This window comes from Vitis riparia, chromosome 18, assembly GCF_004353265.1.
Source record: "Vitis riparia cultivar Riparia Gloire de Montpellier isolate 1030 chromosome 18, EGFV_Vit.rip_1.0, whole genome shotgun sequence".
In the NCBI taxonomy this organism is placed as follows: Eukaryota; Viridiplantae; Streptophyta; class Magnoliopsida; order Vitales; family Vitaceae; genus Vitis; species Vitis riparia.
Genome location: NC_048448.1, coordinates 18,314,961 through 18,325,538, shown reverse-complemented (window position 1 = coordinate 18,325,538; position 10,578 = coordinate 18,314,961). Strand labels below are relative to the sequence as shown.

General features: G+C 39.3%; 3 protein-coding genes across 3 annotated transcripts; 2 read left to right on the top strand and 1 right to left on the bottom strand.

Moving 5' to 3' along the window:
* Positions 1–4,059: 4,059 nt before the first annotated feature.
* LOC117905499 lies at positions 4,060–5,148 on the bottom strand. Its single transcript, XM_034818408.1, has one exon. It carries the CDS (start codon positions 5,146–5,148, stop codon positions 4,060–4,062), a length of 1,089 nt encoding a protein of 362 aa, XP_034674299.1.
* A 57-nt stretch (positions 5,149–5,205) lies between these two features.
* LOC117905498 (hyphally regulated cell wall protein 3-like) lies at positions 5,206–6,393 on the top strand. Its single transcript, XM_034818407.1, has 3 exons — positions 5,206–5,613; positions 5,670–6,329; positions 6,385–6,393. Exons 1-3 carry the CDS (start codon positions 5,206–5,208, stop codon positions 6,391–6,393), a joined length of 1,077 nt encoding a protein of 358 aa, XP_034674298.1.
* A 1,661-nt stretch (positions 6,394–8,054) lies between these two features.
* LOC117905497 (N66 matrix protein-like) lies at positions 8,055–8,891 on the top strand. The gene has a single exon (XM_034818405.1). The coding sequence runs from the start codon at positions 8,055–8,057 to the stop codon at positions 8,889–8,891; it is 837 nt and encodes a 278-aa protein (XP_034674296.1).
* The last annotated feature ends 1,687 nt before the right edge of the window (positions 8,892–10,578 follow it).

Sequence of the window (10,578 nt, the reverse complement as noted above, 5' to 3'; positions counted from 1 at the left end):
CATAGTCAGCACCCAATCCAATTAGTCATGAAAGTTTAGTGTCATTTTCGGCATAAACTGCACCTATACGATTAGTCATGTCGTTGTCCTATCTTGCTTTTGTCATAGATGTCACTTGATCCGATCGATCACAACAGTTTCGTTTGACATAGACCACAATTATGTGATCAATCATGTTGTTGTCTTGTCTGCATTTTGTAACAAATCGAACCTGGTTCGATCGGTCACGACAAGTCAGTTCCATTTTTGGCATAGACTATATTTGTACAATAAATCACATAGTTGTTCTATTTGGTTTTTGTCATAGTCAACACTTGATCTGATTGGTCATGAAAGTTCAATATCATTTTTTACGTAAACCACACTTGTAAGATTGGTCACATTGCCTATCTTGTCTTCATCAAAGACAACACTCAATCTCATCGATCACGATAGTTCAATATCATTTTTGACATAGACTGCACCTATCTGTTTAATCACGTCATTGTCTTGTCTGGTTTTTATTACAGACCACACCTTGTTGGTAGGTCACAACAATTCAATATCGTTTTCGATGTAGACTACACATGTATGTTCAGTCATATTGTTGTCCTATCTTATTTTTGTCACAAACTACACCTTATCGGATTAGTCATTATAACTCAATTTTGTTTTCAACTTAGACCGCACTTGTATGATAGGTCATGTCATTGTCCTCTCTAGTTTTTTTCACATATCGTACCAGATTTGATCGATCGTAACAACTTAATTTTGTTTTTGGCGTAAACCGTAGCTATATAATCGATCATGTCATTGTTCTATCTAGTTTTCATCACAGACCGTAGTTGGTCAAATAGGTTCCAATAGTTCAGTTTTTGTGTCAACGTATACCATGCTTATATGATCGGTAACGTCTCTGTCTTGTCTTATTTTCGTCATAGACTAGACACGCTTCAGCCGAAGATGATCTGATCGTTTACAATAACTTAGTTTTCATTTTAGGCAAATCATAACTAGATCGAATCTTTGCGACTAGTCACGTAGTTGTCCTATATGGTTTTTATCACAGTCAACACTCAATCCGATTGGTCATGACAACTTAGTTTCATTTTTTATGTAGATCGCATTTGCACGATTGGTGACATCATTGTCTTGTCTAGTTTTTATCACAGGCCGCACTTGGTCAAATAAGTCTGGACAATTCAGTTTCGATTTCGAAATAGACCATACTTATCAATTGGTTATGTCATTGTCCTATTTGGTTTTTATCATAGACTACACTCTGTCTAATCACACATGGAAGCTCAGTTTCATTTTCGACGTAGATCACACTTGTACGATCGACCTCGTAGGTTTTTTGTCTGGTTTTCATCATAAACTACACATAGTCAGATAGGTCTCGACATTTCAAAATGAGTTTCGACCTAGACTAGACCTATATGACCAGTCACATTATTATCCTATTTGATTTTCATCATAGATAACACACGGTCTGATTAGTCACTATAGCTTAGTTTCGTTTTTGTCGTAGACTCCATCTATATGACCAAGTCATGTAGTTGTCTTATCTTGTTTTTGTCACAATCAACACCCGATCTGATCGATCATGAAAGTTTAGTATTATTTTCAGTGTAGATCGCACCATTATAATTGGTCATATCGTTTTTCTATTGGTTTTTGTCATAGAAAACACCCGATTCGATCGGTCATGATAATTCAATATCATTTTCAGCGCAAACCCCACCGGTTTATTTGGTCACATTGTTGTCCTATCTTATTTTCATTAATTACCGTACCTGATCAGCTGGTCATGATAACTTAATTTTGTCACACCTGCTTGATCAATTACGTCATTTTCCGTATGGTTTTCCTCTTAGCCTACACCCTGTTAGATGGGTCTTGACAATTCAGTATCAGTTTCGATGTAGACCAGACCCATATGATTGGTCACGTCATTGTCCTGTCTTGTCTTCATCACATAGAGTACCCAATTCTATCGATCATAACATTAAAGTTTCATTTTTGACATAGACCACATCTACACGATCAGTCACATTATTTTTCCTATCTAGTTTTTGTCACAATCGACAAAAAATTTGATTGGTCATGGCAGTTCAGTATCGTTTTTGACGTAGACTACACTTGTACAATTGGTCATGTTGTTGACCTGTCTGGTTTTTGTCATAGATGGCACCTAGTTTGATTGGTCATTACAACTTATTTTTGTTTTTGACATATACCACACTTGTATAATCGATCATGTCATTTTCCTATTTAGTTTTCATTATAGACTACACCAGTTTAGATAGGTCCCAACAAGTTCAGTTTTAGTTTCGATGTAGACCACACCTATACTATCGATCACATCGTTGTCCTGTCTAGTTTTCATCATAGATTGGACCCTGGACCTCCCCTGGCAATCCTAGGGGGTCTAGGGGTCCTCCCCTGGGAACTCTTGAATTTGAATAACTTCTTGCTCTAGCAAGTGAGTGCCCCTTGTGTGTAAGGGGCACAAACGATCGGTTGTTAATGTTAGAATGGGTAAGGCCGCTATTCCTGACTCGTAGTCGGGAATAGAGTAAAAGGCTTGTTTATTGAGTGAAAACTGGTTCGGTTGGTCATAACAACTCAGTTTCATTTTTGGTGTGGACCACATTTGTACGATTAGTCAAATAGTTGTCCTATCTAGTTTTCATCACAATTGGCACCATATCCGATTGATCATGACAGTTCAGTATTGTTTTTGGTGTAAGTCATACTTGTACTATCGATCACATCGTTGTCCTGTCTGGTTTTCATCATAGATGACACCCGTTCTGATCGGTCATGACAACTCAATTTCATTTTCGATGAGACCGTACCTATACTATTGGTCACATCATTGTCCTATCTGGTTTTCATAAGAGACCACACTTAGTCAGATAGGTCTTGATAGTTTAATTTTAGTTTTGGTGTAGACTAGACCTATACAATCGGTCACATTATTGTCCTGTTTGATTTTCGTCATAGATTGGATCTAGTCCAATCAGTCACGATAACTCAATTTCGTTTTCTGCATAGATCACATTTGTACGATCAGTCACGTAGTTGTGCTATCTAGTTTTATTCATAGTCAACACCCGATTCGATTGGTCACAAAAGTGGAGTATCGTTTTTGGCGTAGACCGCACTTATATGATCGGTCACGTCATTGTCCTGTCCAATTTCCCTCATAAACTGCACTTAGTTAAATAGGTCATGATATTTCAATTTTGATTTCTACGTAAAGCAAATCTATAAGATTGCTCATGTCGTTGTCCTATTTGGTTTTCATCATAGACCCGACCCCGTCTAATCAGTCATGGCAGCTCAAATTCGTTTTTGGCGTAGACCACATCTATACAATAAGTCACATAGTTAGCTTATTTGGTTTTCGTCACAGTTGGCACCCGATCCAATTGGTCACGACACTTCAATATCATTTTTAGCGTAGACTACACCCATTCAATCAACCATGGTAGTTGTCTTATCATGTTTTCATCACAGTCGACACCCGATTCGATTGGTCATAATAGTTATCATTTTTTACGTAGACTGCACCTGAACAATTGGTCACGTCATTGTCCTATTTAGTTTTCGTAATAGATGGCACCTTATACATTTTTTATGCAGATCACACATGTACGATGGGTCACATCGTTATTCTGTATGGTTTTCATTATAGACTACATTTAGTCAAATCAGTATTGGTAGTTTAGTTTCAATTTTGGTGTAGACCAAATCTATATGATTTGGCAACAATAATCGTAAAGGTAACGATAATTGTAACGGTAATGGTAAAGGTAACAGTAACGATAACCATAACGATAACGGTCACAATCACAGTGATGGTAACGATAACGGAAAAAGTAACGGTAATGGTAACCGTAACGACAACGGAAACGGTAATGGTAATGGTTACGGTTATGATAAAGGTAATGGTAATGGTGACGGTAACGGTAATGGTAATGGTAAAGGTAATAATAACGGTGACGGTAACAGTAACTATAATGGTAAAGGTAACGGTAACGATGATGATAACCATAACGGTAATGGTAATAGTCACATAATGATGACAATAACAGTAACGATAATAGTCACAATAACAGTGACAGAAACGGTTACGGTAACGGTTATGATGACTTTAATGGTGACTACAACGGTGACAGTCATGGTGACTATAACTATGACAATAATGGTAATGGTGATGATAACTATAACGGTTATAGTGACGGTAATGGTAATTGTAACGGTAATGGTAACTGTAACGGTAACTCTAACGGTGATGGTGACAGTAACGACGATAGTAATGGTTACAATAACGGTAACGGTAATAGTGACAGTAATGGTAACGGTGACGGTAACGATGATGGTGACAATAACGATGATAGTAATGGTTACGATAATGGTAAGGGTAACGGTAACGGTAATGATAACGGTGAAGGTGAAGGTGATAGTAACAATATCGGTAACGGTGACAGTAACGGCGATGGTAACAATAACGATAACGGTGAGAGTAACAGGGACAATAATGGTGACGATAACGATAACGGTAATGGTAATGGTAACGGTAACGGTGACACTAGCAGTGATTGTAACATTGATTGTCACTGTGACAATGACGGTGATTGTGACCATGATGGTTACAGTAATGGTGACCGTGACCATGACCATGACGATTACGCTAACGATGATGGAGATGGTCATAGTGACGGTAACAGTGATGGTCATGGTGATAGTAATGGTGACGATAACTATACTTGTCATGGTAATGGTCACGGTAACAATTATGGTGATGATAACAGTAACGGTGACGGTGACAGTAACAATAATGCTAATGGGGACAATGACGTTAATGGTAATAGTGACGGTAATGGTAACAGTAAGTGTATCAGTAACGATAATGGTAATGGTAACGGTGACGGTAATAGTAACGGTAACAGTAACAATAACGATGATGGTAATTGTATCAGTAACGGTAAAGGTAATTGAAACAGTGATAATAATGGTGACGGTGGCAGTAACGGTGATGGTAATGGTAACGATTACACAAACGGTAACGGTGATGGTAACGATAACAATAATGTTAACAATAACAGCCACAGAAATGATGACGGTGACAGTGACAATAACATTGACGATAATGGTCATGGTAATGGTGACGGTAATGGTGATGGTCACAATAACGATAACGGTTACAATATAACGATGACGGTAACAATAACGAAAACGATAAGGGTAACGATAATGCTAACGGTGGCAATAAAAGTGACAGTAATGGTAACAATGAAGGTGACAGTAACAATATCGGTAATGGTGACAGTAACGATGATGATAACGGTGAGAGTAACGGGGACGGCAACGGTGATAGTATCGGTGATAATAACGGCAATGGTAACGGTTATGACAACGGTAACGATAATGGTAACAGTAACAATGATGGTAGCTGTGACTATAACATTGGTGGTCACCGTGACAATGATGGTGATCGTGACCGTGACGATTACACTAACAGTGATCGTGACCGTGACGGTTATGGTAACGGTAACGGTGATGGATACGGTCACAGTGACAGTAACGATGATGACCACAGTGACGGTAATGGTGACGATAACGGTAACGGTAATGGTAACGGTGACGGTGATAGTAATGGTAATGGTAACGGGGACGAGGACGGTGATAGTGACACTAATGGTAACGGTGAGTGTATCAATAACGGTGACGTTAACGGTAATGGTGATGGTAACGATAACAGTAACGGTAACGGTGATGATAACTGTGAAAGTAATGGTCACGATAACAGTGTCGGTAACTGTAACGATGACGGTAACAGTGACAGAAACGGTGCTGATAATGGTGATTTAAATGGCGACGGTAATGGTGACGGAGGTCGTAACGATGACAGTAACAATTACGGTAACGGTTACGGTAACAATGACGATAACGGTAACAGTAACGGTGACAGTCACATTAACGGTTACAATAATGGTGACGGTGATGGTGACGGTAATAGTAACAGTAAGAGTTACGATAATGGTGACGGTAGCAGTAACGGTCATGGTAACAATAACGGTAATGTTAAAGATAATGATGACGGTAATAGTGACGGAAACGGCAACGGTAATGGTGACGGTGACGATGATGCGGTACCAGTAATGGTATTGGAAACAGTAACGGTAATGGGGACAATAATAGTAATAGTAATGTTAAAGATAATGGTGACGGTAACAATGACAGAAACGGCAACAGTAACGGTGACGGTGACGGTAATGATGATGGTTACGGTAACGGTTACAGTAACAATAATGGTAACGGTGACTGTGACAATAACGGTAACAGTAAAGATGACAATGACAGTAATGATAACGGTAACAATGACGATGACAGTGGCGGTAACAATCACGATCACAATGATGGTAACGGAGTTTTAACGGTAACAATAACAGAAAGAGTAACGGTAACTGTAACGATAACGGTAACAGTAACGGCAATGATAACAGTAACGGTAACGATAACAGTGACGATAACAATAACGATAACAGTAACAATGATGGTAATGGTGACAATAACAGTAACAGTAACGATGATGGTAATGGTGACAATAACAGTGATGGTGACGGTGACGGTGAAGATGACGATAACAATGATGGTAATGGTTACTGTAATAGTGACGATGACGGTAATGGTTACTATAATGGTAACAGTGACAGTAGCTGTAATGGTAACAGTAACGGTCATAGTGATAGTAATAGTTACGATGACGGTCACGATAATGGTAACGGTATCGTGGACAGTAACAGTAATGGTAATGGTGACAGTTATGGTAACGGTGACGATAACGATGACGATGACGAAAATAGTGATGGTAACGGTGATGATAACGGTGGTGGTAACAGTGATAGTGTCGATTACGGTGACGGTCACAGTAACAGTGACGGCAACTATGACGGTAACGGTGATAGTAACGGTTACGATAACGATAACGGTGATGGTGATAGTAACAATATTGGTAACGGTGACGGTGATGGTGATGGTAACATTGACAGTAATGGTTACGATAATGGTAACTGTAACAATAATGGTAAAGGTGAAAGTAATAGTATCGGTAACGATGACAATAATTGTGACAGTAACGGTGACGGTAACGGTAACGGTGATAGTAACGGTGACAGTGACAATGACAGTAAAGGTGATTGTAATGGTGATGATGACGAAAATGGTGACGGTAACGGTGACGATAACGGTGGCGGTGACGGTCACTGTAACAATGACAGCAACTGTGACTGTAACAGTGATAGTAACGGTTATGATAAGGGTAACGATATTAGAAATGGTAATGGTGACGATGATAGTAATAGTATCGGTAACAATGATGATAACGGTGATGGTAACAGTGATATTAACGGTTATGATAATGGTAACTGTAATAGTAACGGTGAATGTGATAGTAACAGTATCGGTAACGATGATAGTAACTGTGATAGTAATCGTGACAGTAATGGTAACGGTAACAATAACGGTAACGATGACAGTAACGAGGATGGTAACGGTGACAGTAGCGGTTACGATAACGGTAATAGTGACGGGTAATGGTGATGGTAACAGTGACGATGACGATAACAATAAAATTAACAATAACGGTGACCGTGACCGTAACGATAATGGTAAGGTTGACGGTGACGGTGATGGAAACGATATCGCCGACGGTAATGGTAACGCTAACTGTAGAAGTAACGACGATAGTAACCGTAACGGTAACAATAATGGTGATGGTAATGGTAACGGTGACGGTAACGACAATGGTGATGTTAATTGTAATAGTGATGGTAACGTTGACAGTCTCGGTAACGGTGACGGTGACGGTGACGGTAATGGTAACGATGACGATAACGGTAACAGTGACGGTAACGGTGATGGTAATGGTGACGGTAACCGTAATTGTAACTGTAACAGTAACAGCAACGGTAACGGTAACGATAATGATGACGGTAATGGTATAGGTGATGGTAACTATAACGGTAATGCTGACGGTGATTGTAATGCATACAGAAACAGTGATGGTAACGGTGACAGTGACGGTGACAGTGACAGTAATTGTGACGATAACGATGATGAATAACGATGACGGTAAAAATGACAATAACGATATCTATAATAGTGACGGTAAAGGTGACGGTGACTATAACGGTGACGATGACAGTAACGGTATCTATAATAGTGACGGTAAAGGTGACGGTGACTATAAAGGTGACAGTAACTGTAATAGTAACGGTAACTGTGGCGGTGACTATAAAGATGACAGTAATGGTTATAATAACAGTAACGTTTATGATATTGGTAACTGTGACAGTAATGGTAACGGTGCCGGTAACGGTGATGGTGACAGTAACGATGACAATAACAGTTACGATAATGGTAAAGGTAACGGTAACAATAACAGTGAAGGTGACAGTAATAGTATCGGTAATGGTGATAGTAAAGGTGATAGTAACGATAACGGTAGCGATGAGAGTAACGAGGATAGTAATAGTGACGATAAGGGTAACGGTTATGACAACGATAACGGTAATGGTAACGGTAGTGGCAACGGTGACAGTAGCGGTGATTGTAATATTAATGGTCACTGTGAAGATTACGGTGACGATGACGATGATTGTGACCGTGACGGTTATAGTAATGGTGATCTTGACAGTGACGAGGACGGTTACAGTTACGGTAACGATGATCGACATGATCACAGTGACGGTAACAATGATGGTCACGGTGATGGTAATGGTGACAATAATTGTACTTGTCACGATAACGGTCACGGTAACAGTAATGGTGATGATAACGGTAACGGTAATGGTAACAGTGACGATGAGAGTAATGATAATGGTAACGGGGGGCAGTGACGGTGATAGTGACGTTAAAAGTAACGGGGATAGTAATAGTAACAATGAGTGTATCAGTAACGATAACGGTGTCGGTAACAGTAACAGTAACAGTGATGGTAACAATGATGGTAATGGTACTGATAACGATAACTTAAACGATGACGATAATGGTGATGGTGGTGATAACGGTGACGATAATTGTTACGATAATGGTTATAGTTCGGTAATGGTAACGGTAACGATGACGGTCACAGTAATAGTTATAGTAAAGGTGACGGTTATAATAACGGTGATGGTGATGGTAACTATAACAGTAAGAGTTATGGTTACGGTAATGGTAACGGTCACGATCAAGGTCACAGTAATGGTGATGATGACGGTAACAATGACGGTTATGGTAACGATTATAGTGACGATAACAATAACGGTGACGATGACAATAACGGTAACAATAAAAATGATGATGACAATTATGGTAATAGTATTAATGACGGTGATGGCGGCGATAACGGTCACAGTCAAGATGACGGTAACGGTGACGGTAACTATGACAATGACGGTGACGGTAACGATGACGATGATGATGACAGTAATAGTTACTATAACCGTAGCGGTGACATGTTAAACACTTGGAAACGAATTGAGCTATATCCCACTTCATACCCTACCACCAATATTGACGCCTCAAATCATGGTACATTTTAGTTTCTCCAGGGTGTACTGTGAATTGAGAATGATGAACTTCCTTCATTACCTCCTCCTTCACCTGAGCATCATTAAGAACACAAAGTTTATTCAAGAAATGAATCCCACCATTAGAATGTATGCTCCAACCTTCTACTGCATTACCCGCCATGATTCGAGAGTGCATGTCCTCTAACTTTGTATCTTTCCTTTGAGCTTTAATAACCTTCTGCAATATTGATGGTTGAGCTACCAAAGTACAAAAACATGCACCAAAATCATGTGCATCAAAGCAAGGATTGAACTCACTGATGTAATCATACATTTTCCACTCATAAACCACCAACCCAGATAACACACATTAAGCCTTTCTACTTAGGGCATCACCAACCACATTAGCTTTTCCTGGATGATACTGCAAAGTAAAGTTAAAATTTTCAAGGGTTTCCATCCATCTCCTTTGCCTTGCATTCAGATCTTTTTGAGAGAAAATGTACTTCAAACTTTTGTGATCTGAAAACACTTCAAAATTTTCACCATATAAGTAATGTCTCCATAACTTTAAAGCAAAGACTATGGCTGCGAGTTCGAGATCATGTGTAAGATAGTTTTGCTCATGGTTCTTCAATTGCCTAGAAGCATAAGCAACCACTCTTCCTCTTTGCATCAAAACACATCCCAAGCCATTTCTTGAAGCATCACAATTAACTATAAATCTTTCGCAACTAATAGGAGTAATTAGCAATGGCGCTGTTGTTAATCTCCTTTTTAGCTCTTGAAAGGATTCTTCACACCTATCATTCCAATCAAAGTTCACTCCCTTGCGTGTCAGTCTAGTCATTGGGTAAGCAATTCAAGAAAAGTTTTCAACAAACCTTCTGTAGTACCCAGCTAGTCCAAGAAAACTACGTACTTCAAAAACATTCTTGGGTCTTTCCCACTTTGTCACAGCTTCCACTTTTGTTGGATCCACTAGATACCCTCTTGAGAAACCATGTGCCCCAAAAATTGAATTTCCTAC

Excerpts from the sequence above, each read along its gene's own strand:
- LOC117905497 (XM_034818405.1), top strand. The coding sequence starts at position 8,055 with ATGGTAACGGTGACAGTGACGGTGACAGTGACAGTAATTGTGACGATA.
- LOC117905498 (XM_034818407.1), top strand. The coding sequence starts at position 5,206 with ATGACGGTAACAATAACGAAAACGATAAGGGTAACGATAATGCTAACG. Across the intron at positions 5,614-5,669 it reads CGGTAATGGTGACGATAACG|GACGGTGATAGTGACACTAA; the intron begins GTAACGGTAATG and ends AACGGGGACGAG.
- LOC117905499 (XM_034818408.1), bottom strand. The coding sequence starts at position 5,148 with ATGACCATTATCGTCAATGTTATTGTCACTGTCACCGTCATCATTTCT.